Genomic DNA, 22,583 nt, shown 5'->3' on the forward strand with positions numbered 1-22,583 from the left:
GAAAGCAAGCTTTGGGAACAAGTGAAATAAATTCCTCTGATTTTTCATCCTTTCCTGGGATGATCGATAACTAGTTACAAGCTGTTCCCTGTTTATCCTGTGCGGCCCACATTCCACCTCAGTACAACATTTGTTCAAACAGCCTCCATCACTTTTACGAGCAACGTTTAGAAAAGGTGAGAAGAAACTTGCCCACATGGCTTGCAAAGCAAAAAACCCTCTCACCCACTCATTCTGCTTATACAGAACTTCCCTAAATAAATGAATAAATAAATATAAGAGCTTCTAAAGAGGAATACTGAAATTGGAAGGTAATTCACATGAGGTCTTGCTTAAAAAAACGGGGAGGAGCTGGGAGTCACCTTCCTTCTTAAATGGCTCCTGCTTGACAGAACAGTCATCCAGGCATTACACAATGACTGTTTTGGTTGTTTGGTTTTGTTTTTTTTTTTTTTTTTAATAAGAACATTACAGAACACAGTAGCATATTATTTACACCTGGCACCCGTGTCTCATGATTCAGGGAGCTGGCACTACCCCCAGAATTTAGTACCCCCCAGTACTCGGCCTTCTAAGTCAGCTTTTTAGACGCCCGTAACTGAAGGCCTGTGAAATGGGCATCACGCAAGCAACCTGAAAGGAGCTCGTGGTTTTGCCTCCTTCCCAGGGTCTGGAAGCTACCAGAGCTTTAAAATCTCCACTGAACGTGGAGGTAAGAAATAAATCCTCGGGAACTAAACGAGACGAGAGTGTGACCCTACAGTTGAAAAGCGCTTTGTTGGGGCGCAACAGAAATGGGTTAAAGTTGTATCAGCCAGGTTAATTTATTTCCTAGGGTTTGATCTTTATGCAATTTTAAAGCTTTTTTTTTTCAGTATAAAACTTCTTTTCATTTTTGAGGTACAGCTGTATAGCCAGGTAGATAAAAATCTTTCACAGTTAACTCAGGTATTTTGGGAGACTGTTTTCTATATTAGTTATATTCATAGGTAGAGAAAACCAACTCAAGGAACAAATTAAGATATTTATTTATGTATTGTTACAAATATTTATTTTCTTTTTTTCATTAAACATATTTAACAGGACAACCTATTTGCACTCAGGCCTTTCAGCATTTTAATAAGCTAAAATATACACTTTTGGTGCCATATAAATTATGGTCAAAAATAATTCTCAAAGACATACTGAGGGGACAAGAACTTTAAGCAAAATAACTCGAGTTGAAATAGTCAATTCCCTTCAACAGTGGTATCTATTTCATGAGATTATATTCTTTACACTAGCAAACTATATACAAACAATACCACAAAACTACTATAAATGCAAAAATATAAAAAAAAATATACACAAACATATACACAAACTGCTGTTTCTGTGTGAGCTACCTATTAAGGAATCCAGTACAAACGCATGATTTGTATTTATGTACTTAATTTGTGGTATCTAATTTTTTTAACTGTAAACAAGAGTCACAGCACGTGGAGCAACTTAAAACAGTTGTCAGAAGCTTAAATCATGAGGCCTGGGGACTGAGAGAGCTATACACACGGGGGGGGGGGTGAACTGACAAATACCCCCACCTTCCCTGACAATGCTTATACTGCTGTGAGATTTAGTATATTTCAAGGATTTAGAAGCATTTAACTATTCTAAACAAATTATTGGATTTCCCTGTTTTACAAAACGCACGCATTTCAATGCCTAAAGTAAAATCCGTACCGCACTTGCAGGCATGTGTGTCGCGTTCAGTAAGAGTGTTTTGCTCGTCAACCATTCACCTGCTTTGTGGTTTAGTAAGAAATGATTCTTGGCAACTCAATGAAGCAACTTGAAATGAAAGCAAGCAACAGACGCTCACAATCAACCACTTAATGAGAAAATCCAGCCAGACGCATCCCTGAAGCGCCTACGAACGCGGCGGTGACTGAGCCAGTGCTTAGCAGGGCCCACTGCATTCCTAAAAAAGTCGCAGTGCTTTGGAACCGTCAGCAGATCTCGGAAAGAAAATAGATGATTTGTTGCTCTCGGTCACTGCTGAGATTCTTTTGAAGCATGCTTTGTTTTGGTTTTTTATTTATTTTGTTTGTTTTTTTTTTTTTTTTTCCCAAACGATGTCTTTTTTTCAGGTAATTCCCAGGCACCCATGCAGGTACTATCTGAAGGGCCAGGATGCGTAAAGAGAACCCGGGATGACAGTTCTATCAGGACAGTGTCAGACTAAGGACGAGGAGTGGCAGTAGGAGTGTAAGTCAGTTCACCACCAGGGAATTTGAACATTGAACACGGAGCGCGCCAGTTTACACCCACCACCACTATGAGCAGTGCCAGTATCTACACCAACTGATTTCAGTGGAAAATTCAAGTACAACAGTTCTTCCGCACATCTCCTCAAGCTAACGGAGAATACAGTAATGTATCCAGAGGCTTCCAGTTTATGGAAGTATGTCCAGAGTCAAATCTCTTTTTGTGTATTTTTTTTTTCTTTTTAAATAAGTGCTTAAACACTCTTACAGCGTTGAGTGGAGCATTTGATGAAGCCCCTTCCATACACAATACATAGTTTTTGTTTTAAAACACAAGCCGCCCCGTAGAAGACACATTTTGAAAACAAAGTCCTAATGTGAAGACTAGTTCGGTGAGTTTTGTTGGGGATGATTTTTGGTGGTTTTTGTTTTTTATTTTTTTTTTTTTTTATACATTTCACACGCTGCAAGATCATGTTACAACTGAAAATTCAGAATATACATCCAATAATTAAGAAACTGCTTATAAAACTAAAATGTTGGAAAAAATTTGAATCAATTTCACTGAAAAGGCTCAATAAAGTGCAAGCAGTAAATGCAAGGGTTTACATGGTGAAAAGCAAAGTTTAATAAATTTGTACAATCTGTATGGCTGACAATGAGACACTATAAAAATGTTTTACCTTGACAGCATGCCCTCATATAAAAATATATTCTAATTGCATTGCAGTACAACCAGATCATGACAGAACTGAAAATTAAATGAACACTGAAATGCCGCTGCTCCTTTCCAGCAATGTCAAGAAGGAAGAAAATATGTAGATTTGTAATATTACAGTATACTCCGATTAACTGGGCCAGCCAAAATGACACAGTAGGGCACCTGCAAATGGAAAAGATGCGCTGCTACTTACTTGCATTGACTCCCAGCCACTTCTTGAGAAGGCATTCAGGAGGTGCCTGATTGCAAAGATGGAACTCCCTCCTGTGCCAGGTGCTCCAGCTCTGAGCTCTCACTGAAGCACAGCTCTCTAACGACTGCACGGAAGGACGAGCTGCAGCGAGCCTTCTTCCATCAGACAATACTTCAGGGGATTCAACCTGCAGGGATTTGTCCTCTCAAAAGCACCTCCTTCTGCTTACAAGTCGTCATTTAACTGAAATCACCAGGTCTTCGAAGCGTGCCACAACTTCGATGATTCCAGCGAATGAAAACAAAACTTTGTAATACCACCTGTCAGCCAACGCAAGAATTTGTTTGTGACTGGAGTTGTGCTTTATGAAAAGTAATAAAGCAGACTGCAGAAGTCTTCCCAGCAGAGGGGACGTTTTCAAATCATTTATCCTCCAGGCAGATTCTTTGGTGTTCAGGATTACCTGCTACAGCATCAGGATGAACAAGCAGTAACTATTTTCCTTCATACACTCCTATTTCTCCGGTAAGGCCCATTAGCAAAGTTTTTGCTAGTGGCAGATATTAAATAACAGAGAGGGGAAACTATTTCCTCACCACCCTTAGAAACTGAAGTCTGATCGGTGGCATCTGATGCCCCCCTCTCAGGGGGGATGTTCCACACGTGCACGATCCCCACTTCGGACAAGCACAAGACAATGACAAACTCATGTTCTGGCGAGTCATCCAAAGCGTTAAGTTGTTGAAATCGAAAATAAGTATTTTTTCTATTCAGAATAGTCTTTACTTTTTATTTTCCAGTTTTTGCTAATACAAGGAAAAAGGTTTATTCTTGCACAGCTACTGCCGAGCCTTTTAACTGCCCAGAAATGGCGCAATGTCAGTTGCTTAATAAAGCCCCGTGGAGATCCTGGCCACCTACTAAACTCTAGATAAGGTCAGTACCAACTTTGATTTTTGAAGTTTTGTTTGGTGTTTTTTTTTTTTTTTTTTTTTTTTATAATCCTCTCGCCCATCCCCAGTTCAAATTAAATGACCCCGAATACTCGTCGTCAAATAACTGACGACGCACGATTTAAATCAAAAATACCTTGTGAGAGCAGCAAATTTGCAACGATATGAACTTTAAATAAAAGTGGGTTATTAAAATAAAGTCTATATAGAATTTTAACTATGAAATTATGAACTAATTTGTTTTTACTTAGGATTTCACATTCTTACAAAGAACTGTCGGCCACAATAATATTTAACTGCTGTTTTCCTGAAGAATAGTTATTCTAGCATTGTAATTAGTGTAACAGAAGACAAAAGTGTTTTTACACACGATGAGGAGTTTAAACAAATTTAAGACACTTTTCTGCAGGATCATCATCAAATGATGCTCTTTTCAATAATCTGTGTAAGCTTCTAAACCACATAAAGGATAATGCACGTTACATTTTATTCACACTATAAAAAAAGCACAATATACAGGCCATATCCTTTAAAGTGCAACACAACAGAACATTTCTGCAACATTCGGGTTCTTCAAAGACCCGCAAAAGCAGGTGTTTAGTATTTAGGAACAAATCCTGTTCGTAGGTGTATGGACACTGAATCTAAATGCTGAATGGTTATCAAGCTTGCTTATGACCACGAAACGATATTATCCTATCTGCTTCCATATTACACAGCCTTCATGTCTCGTGTCCAAAATGAAAGCTTTTATCCTTTAGTCAGTGAAGAGCATCTGCAGAACCCTTTAGGGATGACAGTTCTTTGACTATGCTCAGAAAACATCTGTAAGTATGCTTGGTTTCACCATACAGGCTACAGCTTCAGATGTTAAATCTACCAAGAAAAATATGGTAAACGGAATAGAGCAAGCATGTCTCTGAGTTGGCAGCGCATGCTTCGCTATGTTTGGCACTATCTACCAAATGTATTGGTAACACACATTATAAGCAAGTACCAATTTGCTTTTCACTTCATAAATATTTTTGGTTGGATGTTTTGCTAATAGTAGTGGAAAACCTCGTTTGTTCCTGAGATGAGCGTGACGAGACAAAGTGAGCTCCATCTAAAGCTGCCAGCGGGACAATCTGCTGCATTTCCAGCCGCGCTACCTGCCTGCTGAGCCAGATTTATAATCTCAATCCTCCCCAAGGCGCCACTTCTGAGACTCTTCTTGACGCACATCCGGCCTGATCTGGTTTCTCATTCCACCCAGAACATTTGAGGTTGCCTCAGTTGCCACAATGAAAGGTTTCACCACAGTCGGTGGAATTTGGCGAAGGACTCCTCCTACCGCTCCAGTTACTCCTCTGTTTTCGTGCTCACGGGCTGCAGTCTCATAGATGGTTTGGGCCGTGTCCGTAATCCCCTTCAAGAAATTAACAGAAATTAGTTACGCTAAAAAAGAAAAAGCAGCCTCTCCTAATTTGAAAGGGAAGCAAATGCTCAGCATTTGTCGTCTTTGTGATTTGTATTATTTGCATCAGTATAATTGCATTACAGTTATGCGGTTCAGTTCTAACGAGGCTTAAAACAACACTACTATGAACTTACAGATGAAAATATTTCCTATAACTTCTGGTGGCACTTCCTGTGCATAAGGGAAGAAGCTGTGGGGTACTGTGAGCTACTCAAAAGTGACAGAATTCACTGAAAACTCCTCAGCTGAGATCTACCTTCCTAGAGACAGTATCAGGTGCAACTAACTGAAAGTATAATACAAAAAGTACAATAAGAACAGGTCGGCATTCTAATTTTTCAACACACTGTCACAGTAAAGAGAGCTTTCCCTTGTTTTAAGTCTAGTATTACGCTTAAACTCCAACAACCTCAGAATTAACAGTAACTGGGGGGGGGGGGGGGGCAGGGGGAAGGGCAGGCAGGAAGGGAACACGGGGCAGGAAATTGGGTTTACATGTCCCAAAATAACTGTAAACCCTCACAACTGTAGAACACCGAAGTCCTAGTCACACTAATCTGCATAATGTCTTCGTCTATTTCTGCTTCTCTGATTTTTCCACGCAAGGTTTCTGTTGGTTTAAGAATGCCCATGGAAGACAGTCTTGCTGAAAACTGCAATCCCTTTCTTCATTCGGTCAGCTTAAACTAACATCTGATATTTTATTTGCTGTCATAGGAAATAATTCTGAAGTTTGATTAATGACAATTCCTTTAACACTCACCTCTTTTACTACACTGTACGCTTTGGCTACACCTTCCCGGAGGTCTACGGGCTGATGAGCTAAACGGTGGCGAGAGAATCGTTTGATCTTTTTTGCTTCAATGAAAGTAGGGCCTGGTGATACCATGTCATACGCAGTTTCTGCAGCTGCCTGAAGATCAGGAGTGAATGAGAAGTAGGTAAGAAATCTTACCGCCTCCGATAACATATTTAAACTACTAACAGGATGACATAATTGAAATAATTCTAATTCCACAAATAACATTCATTTACATCAGATTAAGGTTTTGTGCAAGGACTTCTTGAACAGGTGCAGCTATAACTGTACATGAAATTCCATGAAAGAACGAATGCTGTAGGTTTTGGTAGGTTGTTTCTGGCTCCCCCTTCCCTAACTGCCATTCCTTCAATGCCTTCCTTTAATCTGTAGAAAATGTTCAAGATAGAAACTAAAACATTTGATCAACAGCAGGTTTCTCTTACAACTGCACAAGCATACACAGAATTCCGCTCGGGAATAATACCACTGGTTTTTTGTTCAAGCTTAGGCACGTATATACATTTTTTACAAAACTAGGTGGTAAAACTGTATTTTCATTATGTATTTTACATTAAGGAACATAAATTTATTAACACGTTAATCCAAGATTATTTTAGGGTTAAATCCAGAAAGCTTTATAGCCTTTGTGTACATGAACACACTTCGTACTGGTTTTGAGGCATTCTTTGGTTGGTTGGAATTGTGGGTTTTGGTTTGTTTTTTTAATAAGCACAGATAAGATGACTTTTTTAAAAAAAATTAAGAATCTATTACTGGAGAATGTCTATGTGCAAAGAACTCTTCTTTCTCAGTATTACTGACTTTTTAGTGCAGCTGAGTATTTCAGTATTAAATTGTACACTGTAATACATTAAAGACATTAAGAAAAATGTAACAGCTTGGGTGTGCAGTAGTATTTTAAGACAATTTTCTAACCGTTGCATTTGATGCCATAGTTCTCGCCTCACAGACTGCTGCAAGCTTTGCCCAGCCTCCACTTTCCTATTTATACAGCTGCTTTTTTTTTTTTTTTTTTAAGATATGCTCCCAACCTTAAATACGTATCATTAAGGTATTAGCTTAATACAGAGCACTTAGTAGGAGCACTTCTCATTTTATGGCTAACTCCAGAAGGACTACACTGTACCTGTATAGTCTGAACCATTCTGTTTGTTAGCTCCAGTGCTGCCATTGCAGTGGAAGTACCAAAAGAAGCTGCTCCTCTTTGAAAGCCTCTTACAATACGGCCATCCTTCCGGTACTGCTCTATTGGGAGCCACACCAAGTCCTTCAGGCCTTGGACTGTAAAGGAAGACAGAACACCAGAGTCAAAAAGTTCTCTTAGATAAGCAGAACGTCTTGAGAGGAAGGGAAAATAAATGCCCACGCTGTCTGTGGGGCTTTTGGTTGGTTGCTTTTGGTTTTTTTGTCTTGTTTTTTCTTTTTTTTTAAAAAACAAACAAACAAACAAACTGCCTTATGTGTGTGAATAGAAATAAGAATTAACTTACCTAACTGCACTAGCGAATGCATAGGCCCTACTCCTCCCAAAATTCCTGGTAGCTGGTTTTTCTTTATATCATTAAGCCATTCGCTGATGGCATAGGAGAACAATTTATCCACACCTAATAAACTGAAGCAAATTAAATAATTAGGTTTTTTAAAAAAAGATACAACTCTTAATAAGACATGCATTATTCACTGAAGCAAACAAAAATTTCCTTTAAACAGAAAGCAAGCTGTTTTCAAGTGTCATCTTTTGTTGCTGTTGGCTAACCCAAGCACTTCACACGTGTGCTCCACAAAACCGAAGTTCAAAACTGCATAACCACATCCAGTTGAACAGGAAGTAAACGTACAACTGAAATTAAAAGTTCAGCAGCAAAACCAGCACATATATTAAATGCTGCCCCAAAAATACATATTTTTCTTGAACACTATATATTGGATAAAAACTAGAACCAAGAAATATTTGTAAAGTCCAAAAGTGCCCTGGATTTGAGAAGTGCACCTTATCAGAGGATTTGCTTTTTGCTTGCTACGTTCAGTTATTCACCATCAAGTTTTTGAATTTGCAATACCAGTGTTAATCTACAATTCAGTAAACTTACCCATGTCTGTAACAGAGTCTCTTCAGCTTTAATTCTGAGCAGTTTAACTGAGCAAGCCCAATAAGAATCCCAGCTAGTGTCCCCTGTAAGGAAAGTATTTTGTTATCACGGGAGTTTACTCATCCTATACAATCTGTAGGTGAGAAATCATTTAATCATCTCAATTTTCATTCTGTCTACACTGATTCTTCCCAAGTCTCCCAAACGCTGCACATTACAGCGCTAAGAATTATGTTACACGAAAACTTGCAAAAGATGGAATCTGTCTTAATCAGCTACTCTAAGAAAAACATCTGGATAGAAGAGGGCTTCTTCAGAAATAGTGAGGTATAACAAATTATGTAAAAATAGCTCTGGCATCAGTGTGTTCCGGGCATTCTAAAGCTGCTATTTCTTGGTTTGATTTCTTCGGCAACAGTGCAAATTCAAAAAGTTGCTGCTTTTACTTGTCCATACTTTCTTACTGATTTGCCATGCAGAGTACAAATCTGGTTGCGCAAACAGGATTTTTTGAGGTCTGTTCTGTTAACTCAGTATGACAACCAATACACATTTTAAAAAGAACTACAAGTATTATTTTAACCCATATTAGATTCTGCCATTGCCACTGAAGCCCATACATTACTAGACTGAAAGGGAAGGAATTAAGGGAAAAAAAAAAAAAAGATAATACTTTATTCTGGCATTACTGAGGAAGAAAAATAAATGCACAATTCTGGTATCAGATACTGGTATCGTCCTTTGAGGGGCACCACAGCTGTGTAGAAAGATTTCCTGCCAGACACTGAGTTCATAAATGTGACTTTCAAGTCGTACTCTGAATTAATTATACCTGAAGGGTTCACGCCCTAGTTTTCAAATTAAGAGTGAAATCAAGTTAAGCTTTATTGAAACTAATTAAAAAAAAAAAAAAGTTCTACATTTCTCAATATCACATCAATAATGAGTACAGAGCATAAAAATATACCCCAACTCATGGGGTGGAAAAAAAGCAAAATAATCATCAATTTTTTGTTCTACAGCATCAGTATTATACACAAACCTGATCCATTGATACATGTTTGCCGTGGTAATCAAGACGTATTGGAACTTCTGATGTAAACCGAAATTCTCTGGCATATGTAAAGGAAATTTTACAGTGAGAAACATGAAAAGGAAATGAAATTATCCTTCCAAAAAGAAACCCATGGTTTCCCACCCTCCTTGAATAGGATGCAATACCCTTTTCCTGTAAGCCACAAATCTTCTAGTTACCGTGTTAGTACTTCAGAAGAAGCGTACAAAATACAGTGGCAAATTCAGCTTTTCTTGGCTTAATAACATCTAGCTGAGGTTTAGCATTTAGAATCAATTCAAGAGGCCTGCAAAAGTGCTACTAATCCTGCAGGTGAACATCTTCCCTCAATTTCCACAGCATGAATTTCACTTTCAAAAACACCCCCCCAAAAGTATGGCTAATGATGGTCCTTTGGGCAAAATCTAGCCGTGCAGCTGGAACTTATTAAAAAACTCTGATGGTGATGTATCTGATGAAATAGAACCACAGTCATTCTCTCATAATTTGGCTCTGCACTGCTTAACAAAGCACACATCTGTTGTTAGAGGCACTTATGATCTGACTACACAAGAAAAAACTTCTGCACAACAAGCTGCAATTATTATACTCACTTCCCAGTCAGGACTACATTAAAGTTTCTCTTGTGATATTTTAATCTCATACCTCTCCTATGATATCCTTTTCCTTTATACAGTCCCATCTCTGTTTATATTAGATCTAGCTCATGCTGTTAGACATAAGAGTAAAAAGTCTCTTCTTTTTAGTTATTTATAAAACATCTCATTACTGGTTCTGCGCATGGCAGAGTTTTAATTAATTTTATTTTCTTGTGCATGGTAGTGTGCAAAAGCTAAAAAAAGAAAAAAAATCATTAGTTACCTTCCAGTGATAGAAGCAAATATACGTATTTGATTACCACAATCAGTCAATAAACAAACAAATGCACCTTGTCATAAGGTCTGAATAGTTTATCATCACACTTTCTTAAAACATTCATCAGAGCAGCTGGTGTCACTGGAAATTTTGTAACGAAAGTTTACCTGAAAAATACCGGCTGATCACTGTATGGTGTCACTTCTTGTGAGAAATTATGATCATCTCCATTAACTGCATCCATAGAATCAATGCTACCATTTTCATTTGCTTGCTTGTGTGATGAGAAAGAAATGACTGGACTTGGGTCCTTAAGGCTGCTGACATGCCTGGGCAAACTACACGTAACTTCAGCACCAGGAGACTTTTTAACTAAGATAAGAAGTTACACACAGTAAACTGACTCACATTTTTCACAGTGATTACAAAAAGATTGTGTTTATACAATTGCTGTGTCCTCAGTAAGCTCTAATCCTTATCGATAGGAATTACTAGCAGGACAGTGTTTAGATTCTCTTGGTAAGATAGTATCTTATTTAACAACAGAAATTATTACACGAAGCTTCAGGTTTACGCATCAGCATAAATAATCCATCTAGTTTTAATGGCAGTATTGCAGAGTTCTTTGTTACCTATGCATTTCAGTATGAAGTCTCAACAGAAATAGGTAAAATATAGCTGCTAACAAACTCACAAATGTATTCAGTAGAGGAAATAGGCTTTTCAACATATACTGTTTTTTGCATCAGATGGTGCAGCTGATTAGAAGTACTGTTTTAACTGTATACATACATTGTACTGCTTATTTCTAATCTTGAATTCTGTTCCTTTCTCTAGAGGTTACACAACTTCAAGCTATTAGGCATATTCTTTTTATGCAAGAGATATTACATCATGTATTTGTTTTATCCAATAATATTTCCTAATATTATATACACAGTCCTCAATTTTTTATTAAACTTCTCATTAAATATGCTCCAATTTTGGCGAAATCTTTTACACAAAGGAGATCCCATTTGTTGATATTTATAAAATACAAAACTAAAATACTCGAAGTCTCTGTGTTCTAACAAATGAGTTACTAATGGTGGGGTTTGGTCACTAACCTAAGTTCTTTTACACACAGAAGATTCACATGTGAATTTATAGACTCGTACACACGTTAAAGGAGAAATAAGCACTTTCACATTAGATTTTTGAAAAGTATACCTTCAGGATCTGGAGTAACTAGGAGTTCTACTTCTGTAGAGAGGCTAGTGAAAAAATCTTTCAGGAAAAACAAGGCATCCTAGTGTCAAAAATAAAATACAACCAGGTTAAAAAAAAAAAAAAAACAAAAAACAAAACAACAAACCCCCAATTCGCTAGAAAAATATTATCTACAATTCCAGCTCTTTATTTCTGTACAGATACGAATTAAAACACATTTCTTCTTATTTATTGATCCTTTACCACATGCAGAAGTCACACAGAAATCTAGGACAGAAACCTAAAAGACCCTCTTGGTCATTGCCCCCTGCTACATATGATTTCATAATCTATCTAGCCACGTCTTAAACTCCAGTTGTTTTCATCATCTCTACCCTCATTCTGGAGACTGTTCCAGAACCCAAGTGTTTTAATGGCTAAAAACTTTTCTCCAATTTCTAACAGAAGGGTATTCAAGTATAGTTTATATTCATCTCTAGTAGTGCCAACGTCAGACAAATTATTCCAGATCAGATCTCACCACTGCTTCATTAAAAGTTATTAATATCCCTGCTGGTAATGTCTCAAAGTTATTACCTCCCATTTTCTGTTTCTGACATAGGCATCACACTGGTGCCTTGTCCAGCCTATCATTAATGACATCTGGATGTTTTTTTTCCTTTTTTGTTTCCAATTGTTAAGCAGACAGTTTACGTAGTAATAATATGAATTTCTAACGTGACTGCATGCAGCCTTATGCTTCCAAGAAAGCTGTGGTTAATTTTGCAGAAGTTGTAAAGGCAATTTTTTTTTTTTTATGGTACAGAAGAGCAAAAACTTGGAAAAGCAAGCAAAAGGGAACATAATTCCCTACTAGATAGCAATACTTCCATGCTATTTTTCTATATGAAATTATCACCTATACAGAGTTTAATTTTTCTAACAGTAAAATGAAAACCTAGTCTCTAATTTGTGTTGAGGGAAGCAGAAAGTATGTATGGAACTCCTAATTGTGCTCTTGGAGAAAAAAATAACCCACATTCCTCTGCAGGTGACAAATTAAGCAAGAAATGACTCAGAGGAATAACTGCACTTTAAATTTGAATGCACAAACATATGTAGCTTCCTTACTGGTGTAGAAAAAAATCCCATCTGTTTCCTGAGTATATGAAATATGCTTCGCACAAAGGCTTGCGAAAGAAAATAAAGCAATTTCTCCCATTTCTGTTCTTCATTTCACTGCAGTTGATAGCAAGACCAAAGCCTTCAGAATATAGAAGCAGCCCTCAACTGTCAAGTGCCTTGACTAAAATGTTGTGAACAACTTCTAGATTAATGATTAACTTTTTTCAGTTAAAAACACCAAAGCCACTTCATGAACAAACAAAGCAAAATCATTTAAGGATAAGTACATGCTTTTTAAAAGCCCTCATTTCAAAACATTTGAAATCATCAGAAGTCTCAGGAGGTAAACCCATATAAGTGAGTAACTAGCCAGGTCTACAGATATTCTTAGCTTTTAAATTAAAAAACAAAAAAGTGGCTAGTCTCCATAATAGGTGGAGCAGAAGGCAAGTTCTAATACGGATACAAACAGAGCGGCAGAGATCTAATGATTCAGGCAACTGATCATAAATAAAAGAGGTATCAAACCAAGAAAACAACCCCATAAAATGTGTATGGTGGTTACAAGCGTCTGGTAAAAAATCAGCATCATTAAATAAATGAAAAATTATTTTTTTGCACTGGCACAACCAACCTGGTCAATATTGAGGCGAAGTGGCATTAGTGAAACACGTAAACAACATTCCTGCGGGGATCTGCCAGACTCTGGACGGACATGTAATGCTTTAACTGTTAACTGAAAAAAAAGCATCAAGATAAATCAGAACAGTAACATTCACAATTATTAAATCTCAGAACACTAGCTAGAAAAAACATGTACTGCAAAACCTCTGTACTGATCTGATTCTACTTACCTAATATCAGGTAACTTATTATGGATGTTATAAAAAGAAAATTAAAATAAGAAAACCCCCAAAACCAAACTCATATTGTTTACAGAACCAGTAGGACTACAGTAGATCACAAAACTACAATTCTGCATGTGTAGTGAAAAGTCTAATCAGTCATACAAGCTGATGTTTGTTCAAAACCAAAATGTGAACGCTACCAAAGTAGTCCTGCACATCTACTTTTTTTAACCTGACGATCTCAAAAACATTCTTACCGGACATAATATTCAAACTGACTTTTTAGTAAGTTTTAATATCCACAAGGAGTCAAGCAAATAGCTATCAACAAGTTTATTACTTCAATGTTCCATGACCTCAAGTTCCTTCTTCTGCAAGATTAAGAAATGTATACAATCCTCAGTGATAGTCCAACCACTATAATTGTAATGAATTAACATATTCCATAACTGTACCATGTTTGAATGTGCTTTTCTGGGCATCTCCTTACTGCAGTAGAGATAAAGAAATTTATTCATCTGTGACGTAGCTAAGCGATCTCTGATCTCCAGGTCTTGAACAATAAAAACCTGCCGTGACACGGGCTGCTCCAACAGACTGCATTCACCGTCTGCACCACCTGGAGGATACACCTCATGCTGAAATTTCACCTTTTAAAAAGGAAAGAAAACCAGCGTAAGTCAGCGTCAGTGAAAAACAACTTTTAACAATACTACTTTAAAAAACCCAAGAACAACAAAAAGACCCCAAACAAACAAACAAAAAAACAAGAACGACCAAAAAAACCACACCACACAAGAACTTTAAAAGCTGTCTACTATTTTTAATTTACGGGAATAATATTAGGATTTCTGAAAACTATTCAGAATTTTACACATCTAGCAGTAGAAATCTTCCAATTCCTAGTTGTGTACATGTTCGTATTTTAGGATGCAAATTAGAGCCAAAACAAAGAGTCAGTGAGACAAATAACAAGTTTTACTTTTCGTTTTAATATCAATCCTGCTTTTTCCTCTCAATCCCGACATCTTTCTTACATCATTTTGAAGCCTGTACTGGACAATCTTGCAATTCTTTAATCCTGCAGCTTCTATACTTAGTAAAGTAAGGGGTTTTTTTTTTCCCCCCTACCAGACCTCTCAAGTAGATTCTTCCAGTCACGATTTCCTTTTTCTTTACTCACTTCATATGACTTCTAATCCACTACCTTTCTTAATTTCTAAAGAATTCTGAATTCTCTCCTTTTTCCTCATCTTTTGAGCTAGTTCTCATTTTCAAGGGCCTGTGGGTACCTACAAATCGTGCCCTGCCTCGGGCAGCTCCGCGGCACCCCTGCCGGCACCGCCAGGCAGCGCTGGCCTCCCCGGCCAGACACGGGGATGTTGAGAAACACCGTCTTTAAGTGCCCTGTACTCAAGACACATGTGATAACGAACATTAAGTGTTGAAGAGAAAACTAGATGCCCGTCATAAACTTCGCTGAGAAACTTTACGTTTTTGACACTCTTATTTTCTTGTTCAAACATTTTTTTCATTGTTCGTATTATTAAGCCTTGTACCAAGTCAGAGGTATAAATAAGGCAAAAAAAAAAAACAAACTATGCCTCAGTACTAACCAACTCATTAAATACCTGCAAGTTAAGAGAGATTGCTATACTTCCACATATGAAGTTTTCCACATGGAATATTAAATGCTTCCTTTTTTTCCTCTTTTTTACTGCAATGCCATGGTTTCTCTAGGAAAGGCTAAAGTAACTATCAAGCATTTCTGGCAAGTTTGAAGTGCTAATGGGATGAGTTTTAAGCTCTAAAACCGCACAGAGACTATAGGGGGCATTTAGTTTTATGTAGTACTTTCCATGTTTACAGAACTGTTTGAGAAAAACTTATTTTAAAAAGGTTTTGTTACTGATCCATTTAACATGAAATTTGGTTAACTCCTGGCCAATACTCTTCCCAGTGCCAGAATCAAGCATCTAGTTTCTGTGTTGGAGCTAAGCACAGGCTTAAAAACAACAGTAATATACCTTCGCCTGAAGAGTGCTAAGTATGTTAGGGGAAATATGGGAATTATATTGCAATATAACTGGATGGTACTTAATATCCAGTTATCGTCTGATACACTGAGTGTCTCAACAAATCTACACCACGCTTATTTTGCTAAAACATGTAATTTTGTAATAGATGTATCAATTCAGACTAGAACCGAAGACAGAAAAACACAACAGCAGTTATAAAACATGGTTATAATAAATAAAAGCTTTAAGAATATTATAATAAATATCCTTCATCTTTAGAAGCATGTTTATTCAGCAAGTAAGCAAAACTATGCTAGAGCAAACACATTTCTTGTTAAACAAATCCTAAATTCATCAGCTTCAAAGCAATTGCTTAGATGTAGATACTAGTGGAGGAACTCCTGCTGAATTCTAACGGAGAGCTATTATCAAGCAGCTCTAACATGTAAATATCTTCACACACAGACAGTCATGGCTGAAGCTGTTTCTGTCATTCACCTTGCTTAACTGTATTTCCATTAGGAAGTCTGGGTTTCTTCCTCTTCCCCCACACGCTGTACTCCGTCCGTGCCTCGTTGGTGTATGAGAAGGAGAACTATGGGGACTTCTGGGGAAATAAAAAAATAAATACACTTTCACGTATTAAACTTAAAGCTACCTAACACTAAAAGCGTGTATGTTTCACTGGATATAACTTATTAGTATTTTAATGATTATAAGAGAAAAATACTAGAGAATACCAAAAAATACTGAAAGTTGTGTTACTGTTGAACAAACAGAAAGTATTTGGTTAAGTAATGCATACTTAAGCAGAATGCCAGGTGTATTCTTCCCACCAAATTAACATTCATAAAACATTTCCTTAATTTTGTCTGTGATAATTACTCCTTAGCTTACATAACATCCTGAAAACCAGACTACAGCTACCATAGTTATAGTTTTTTATGCTCCTTAAGCCCCAATTTCTTTAGGAAAACTTAACTTCTAATATAACCCTTAAAAGCAAACCCACCCCTCCATCCCCCCAAAAACACCAAAACCAAACTCAGCTCGTCCATTTTAAGACACAGAAAAAAATACACTCTGGTGAGTGGAGCTAAACTGAGTAAGAATATTCCAGATGATCTTTAAGGTCCCTTCCAACCCAAACCATTCTGGGATTGAAGGATTTGATTGATTTGCTCCCCGCTTGTGAGGGGGGAGCAAAGAAACAAGAGAGGAAGACTTGAGATTGAATAGTGAGATTAACCTCAAATCAAAAGAAAAGTCACTATTTTTAGATGTTCTAATCTACATAATTACATTAAAAACACTTACACAAAACTTTTAGCTGGAGATGTTGGTGGTGCAGTCCCAAAATCCCTTCCACCATAAAGATGCCAAATAAGAGAGATTTCCTTTACAACGTAGCGTACCAGAGGAACAGGAAAATGAAGGGGAGCTTTGCTTGTATCTGTTTTTTTAATCGGTTGGCTGAAATGATTTTCCTTTATGATAATTGCATCATCAACCATTATTTTTATTACTGGCTCCTCCTCTTTTTCCTAATTAAAAAAAAGAAAGTACATACCATTGAGAAGGTGAAATCTGCTTTCTTTATCAAGATCTCTAATCCTTTCCTATGAAAAAAGAAACTATTCTGTGCTGTCTTCTAAAGCTAATACAACACAGGCTTGGTGCAGGAACGGTATTTACAAAGTAACTTAAAGACAACAGCATGTAAGTATAAACTAGAAGCTGAGAAGCAGTTAAAAAAAAAAAAAAATATATATATTCCTCATCCAAACTATAAACAAAACAAAACAGGAGTTGAAAACAAACAAAACACCATGGAAGAGCCCAGGCTACCATATTAGCACTTTTGGAAACAAGCTCAAAGGTAACGGGGCAAACACAGCTTCTAATCAGGGATCCAGAACTACTTCTGTCTATTAAGAACAACACAACCAGAGATACTATGAAAAACATGAACACAACCTGCTTTCAAAGAGTCTGAGTATAGTTTCCTAAATTTTTTAATGCAGTGGAGAGACAGGGGTGTCAAGTGACACACAAGCTTTTCTCTGGGGTTTGGCAAGGGTCTTGGGCACATAAAAGCACTGAAAGATTAGACTACAAGAGCAATTAATAAAAGATCAGAAGACGTGCAAAGCTGCTATTTCAATAAATACTGTATTTTGTTTAAAGCAATTTTTTCTAATTATGCTGTTACTGTAAGTCAAAATTGTAATGATAAAACATGACTGAAACGTAGGAAAATTGACAATATAGTTTAACATCATATTCAGATCAGAGAACAATTACATACTGCCGAGGTATAGAAAACCCACATATATTTAAAAATACCTGCATTCATTCCTAACAGTAACAATGCATGAAGTCCTTTCAAAAACAGAAAGATTATTTTTCTACTACTCTGCTCACTAATAAAAATATCATTCAGCAATCACCAAAAGCTCTGAAATCTAATCTGTCTAAGTCTTACATAGGCTATTCTCTAATTCACTTTATATATGGATTTTTTTAGTAATTCTTAAAGCTTCTTACGGCAACAGCAACTTTGGGTGCAAAAAGAATGCAGAAATCATCACTTTCTGCAGGAGCGTCTCCCATGGCCTCATTTATCAGGTGATGAGTTAATGAAGCGTAAGTGGGACTTGGATCTTGTGAGACATTTCCGCTTTCGTCTGGAAACAGGAAGAGATCTGAGCAAGATGGCTCCTGAGTTTGAGATCTGTCATCCAAAACTCCTGGGATTTGAAGGAGGGTGGAGAAAAAACACGTTTCAGTGGAAAAATCTTTACAAAATGTGAAAATATTTTAAAAATAACCTAATAGTTAACTAAAATTTGTTGCTTCAATTACAACAAGGGAATTTGCTTATCATACCTTGAATCCATTTCTACTATAAATAAAAAACAATTTTCAAAAATGCATCTACTGCACAATTGAAAGTGATTACAATATAATCCTAACTAGTTACTAGCAGAGATGAATTGACAAAATACAGAAAAACTATTTGTAAAAAACCCCACTGATACAAAACCCCATCTTTGTGTCCGAGTTTCTCATTCTGGCAGTAAGACGACAGCACCAGTAACTTTCAGTTCTACCCTGACTGCTCACCTTCCACCATCAAGGAGGCCAGACATCATGGAAATAGTGAAACTCTCTATTTGCGCTTCAAAATTCTTAGCCAATTTAAAGGTGGATTTGACTCTAGCCACGATGCAGAAGCCATAATCCTGAGATAAAATCAATTATCTTCTTCTATCTGCTAACTGAAGGATTCCCTCATAGCCAGAAGTTCTTTCTGTAACTCACAACTGTACCATTCTGCTGGACTGCCTTCATACACAGAACGGAGGTCTCGGACTCCTCCACACCGCAGTGTGCCACAGAAACTTACACCCATACTAACGTACACTCCTAGAGATTTTGGGGTCTTGACAGAGTCCCACAAAGTCAGATTCCTTCCTTGGTGCTTTCAGTATCCCAGTAATGTGTATTTGACTAGAATCTTAAGTTACTTTTGCATTACTGTTATTAAAGGCGAGATTCTGGTTGAGAGTTTGAAGAGTTCAGCCATCAAAGGTACATCCCCCATTCTTGTTGCTGCACCTCTACATACACAAAAACTTTAAATCCTACTTTCCTTCCAGAAAAGTTGTACTATATGTGGGCTTATGCCTCCAGAGGATTCTTACCATTAGACTCTGGCTTCATGGCAGCAGCAGTCTGTTGAGTCTCAATTTCCTCCATTGCATCACTCATCAAATCCCGTAAAATCTGTTGCTCTGATTCAGCAAGGACTGGGCCGTGGGAAGATGCCTGGCTAAAGGTCTCTACCTGTAGGAGAGAAACGACACATAGGTAAAGACAACTGCAATATTGTGCTGGATAAGATTTCGCTAGAATGGCACGATACACAGCTCTTAAACTGTAAGAAGCAACACCTTAACTTTATAAATAATCAGGTGAGCTGAAACTCCAAGGTACGTGATTCATAAAGTGGTGTAGAACATTGTGGTTCAGGGTATTTATATCAGAGTACTTGGATAGCTTGTGTATGTCCCAGAATGTCCTTCTTCAGATATGAATAAAGTACAATAGGTAACCAGCACAAAATAGTTTAAAATATTAAGTAGTGACTAAAGCAGGAAAAAAGGGCGCAATTTTACTCTCAACCATATGTTACGTTAGATGTAATTTGTTAATTTCTTTGCAGGAAATCTCATATTCTTTGGAAACAGAATGGGGAAATCAGAATTAAAACATATTACCAGGACGCGTAAAGTTAAGTTGATATTATTTTGCCATTTTCTACCTTCATTTTTGGCTTGCTAACTCCACGTTTAATCTCTGTCTTAGCAGGTGGATGTAAATCACCGTAACTTGCAATATACTGTATGAGATTCATTAGTGCAGCACATGAATCTGAGCAGGTACGAATATGGATGACATCACTGGAACAGTGCAGCTCAAAACGTGGTTTAGTCTAGATAGCAAGAATGAAAAGATAAGAACACACTTCAAATCAACCTAAAGTGTCATAAAAATAGCATCTATACACCGTTGATTTTCAATTAATTTATTTAAAATCGTCAAAAAGAACTTTAAAATCCCCACAGAACATGTATAAATATGTAAAAGTTTAAAATTTTTAATTTAAATGTGTAAATGTATAAAACTATAAAAAAATACATGCAAATTATAAAAAAAAAATACACAAATAAGCTGACAAACTTTCCTTGATTCCAACTATAATAAGATAATTTTCAAATTACAATCTGTCATGGAGATTTTACATTTTATTCTATTTTTTGATGAAATACTTACTCTTTCCCCCTCAGAATCAGACTTTACTGCTGTAATGGTTAGTTCCAGCAGTCCCATATCCATAACACGAACATAATCTGAAAGACAATGAGTAATTAAATAAAAAGCAGTCATTAAAAAAAAATATATTAATACTTAGTAACAAACCATCCTTACTATGTATTTTTGATTATTAAACCATTAGAAATAGGATGAGCATAAAAAGGGATCTCTTACCAAAACCTTTTCTATCACTTCATTTCCTTCTTTGATTAGGATTACTCTCAGAGTTCAAGTTTCAGCTACTCAAATCAAGAACTCAAATCTTTCCAATACAATATATCACTCCCACTGCCACCATCTGTGAGCAGTGTAATCTTTTAAGATATTTATCCTCATCCCATCTGTGTGACTTAGAGAATCAGAGTCACACAGAAGTTGAGTGACTGAGCATTCTAGCAGTTTTTCAGTTGAAGTGAGAGGACATTTCCACATTGTACTAATCTTTCAGTACCGTGAATAACTTATTTCCCCTCTTTCTTGTTTAAACATGACAGGCATCTCTCTACTCCGTCCTTCACTAGAGATCTCCCACCTAAACTAAATACACGCATCTGGGAGCACAGGGTTTCGTTATTTCTCCAATTCATTTGTTAAATATTGATTCAAGTTCCTTAGTTCTTAAAGGTGGTTACTATGAATGTGAGCAAACCAGTTGGTATCACTTTTCAGAACCTAAAACTGTGCCATATAACACCTTTCAAGTTCAACTATTTAGAATACATATCTCACAAAATGAGATCTCTTTTCTATGAAGAGTTCATTCTGTGCCAGCCCCAGATTTTTAAAAATATGCTTTTTTTCCAATAACCACTATGGAATTGTAATGAGAAAACGAAGGACTTGCAAGTTGTTCTCTGACATATCTCTGCATTCAAAAAATCCTAACAAGAGCACTCAGATTTTCATCAACAGTACATTATTAATTTATATTCAACTTGCTGGTCCTTATCTCCTCATACCTCCTCTTCACTAACTGTTACATATGCTGAATATGCCTGTAATTTGGTTTCTTTGGGCTCTGAAATTCATTAGCCAACTCTAAAACATCATTACCTCTATGGAGGTTCACCGTAACAGTGTTGCATTTGTCAGACAGATGCAAAGCAGCTTCATCTAAAATTATCCTAGAGTCAAAAAAAAAAAAAAAAAAAAGAAAGAAAGAAATATGCTAGAGAAATGCCGTGCAATTCACCAGACAAAAGAAATTAGTATAGGAACAAAAATCAAACACACAACTACATCTAGCATATTTTAAATCCAAACTCTTCACTTGAACCTTCCATAGTTTCCAAATCCATTGGTAATTAACCACTGCAAGATATTTTTGCCATTGCTAATTCTATTCTATTTGCATTTCAATTTATATATTTGATCCTTCCCAGAACAAAAAGTAATGCTTTTGGCATATAGAATTAACACTTATTTCCCTCTTCACCGTTTTTTCTTTTTAATAAGGTAACAGACATGTATGTTTCAAAGGCCATTTATAAGGTTTTATGAATAGAAACAAGCAACATGGCAGATGGTTCACATCAGAACAGGTATAACAGAATGAATATTCAACTAAAGTTGCAAGAAAAAGTATTAAAAAGTTAGAGATGTTCAGTAATGACTAAATATTTCCTTAATTAATACACTGTCTCCAAGTAACAAATTTTTAAGAAATCTTAAGGTGCTACTAATCAACAAAATAGACACTATTTCATTTCAGGACATCTTTCAACTGAACTAAAAATTGCAGAATTGCTAGTTAAGAAACCAATTCAACTAAAAAAAAAGTATTTAAGTTAATAAAACAAACGGATTACACATAAGCAAAGTGTATTTCAAACGATGCAAACCAGTGGGACCACTGACACACCATGAATGCTTTCTAGGTCAAAAAAGCAGACAGGTGTTACAAGTTTTACAGGAGCTTCCACATTTCACAATCACTTTAATTATACCTGAGAGTAGAAGAGGATTTATCTACTGCAACACTGCTGGAAATGCTGAAAGTTTCAACGGTAAGTAGAGATCTGACTGGCAGAAACAAGGGCCTAACAACAACAAGGAAAAAAAAAAAAAATTTAATAGCCTGTACCTATTTAGAAGTGCGACCAAAGTCTTAC

General features: G+C 36.7%; 1 protein-coding gene across 3 annotated transcripts in view; it reads right to left on the bottom strand.

The window, feature by feature from the left end:
- Positions 1–1,004: 1,004 nt before the first annotated feature.
- The window catches only part of ATG2B (autophagy related 2B), a 49,028-nt gene continuing 27,449 nt past the window's right edge, over positions 1,005–22,583 (bottom strand). For 2 of the 3 annotated variants that reach the window (XM_042790602.1, XM_042790600.1), the window contains exons 25-42: positions 22,419–22,511; positions 21,526–21,596; positions 20,431–20,507; positions 19,919–20,089; positions 19,299–19,440; positions 18,139–18,341; positions 16,909–17,135; positions 16,090–16,198; positions 14,029–14,223; positions 13,360–13,461; positions 11,622–11,700; positions 10,580–10,784; positions 9,525–9,594; positions 8,483–8,565; positions 7,883–8,004; positions 7,519–7,673; positions 6,333–6,482; positions 1,005–5,518 (exon numbers count right to left, since the gene is read on the bottom strand). In XM_042790602.1, the coding sequence (XP_042646536.1) occupies positions 5,288–5,518; positions 6,333–6,482; positions 7,519–7,673; positions 7,883–8,004; positions 8,483–8,565; positions 9,525–9,594; positions 10,580–10,784; positions 11,622–11,700; positions 13,360–13,461; positions 14,029–14,223; positions 16,090–16,198; positions 16,909–17,135; positions 18,139–18,341; positions 19,299–19,440; positions 19,919–20,089; positions 20,431–20,507; positions 21,526–21,596; positions 22,419–22,511 (2,485 nt within the window). In that variant the 3' untranslated portion in view covers positions 1,005–5,287. The remainder of the gene's footprint in view (positions 5,519–6,332; positions 6,483–7,518; positions 7,674–7,882; positions 8,005–8,482; positions 8,566–9,524; positions 9,595–10,579; positions 10,785–11,621; positions 11,701–13,359; positions 13,462–14,028; positions 14,224–16,089; positions 16,199–16,908; positions 17,136–18,138; positions 18,342–19,298; positions 19,441–19,918; positions 20,090–20,430; positions 20,508–21,525; positions 21,597–22,418; positions 22,512–22,583) is intronic. The other variant, XM_042790601.1, reaches the window with a different exon arrangement.

This window comes from Tyto alba, unplaced genomic scaffold, assembly GCF_018691265.1.
Source record: "Tyto alba isolate M040663 unplaced genomic scaffold, T.alba_DEE_v4.0 Super-Scaffold_18, whole genome shotgun sequence".
Taxonomy (NCBI): domain Eukaryota; kingdom Metazoa; phylum Chordata; class Aves; order Strigiformes; family Tytonidae; genus Tyto; species Tyto alba.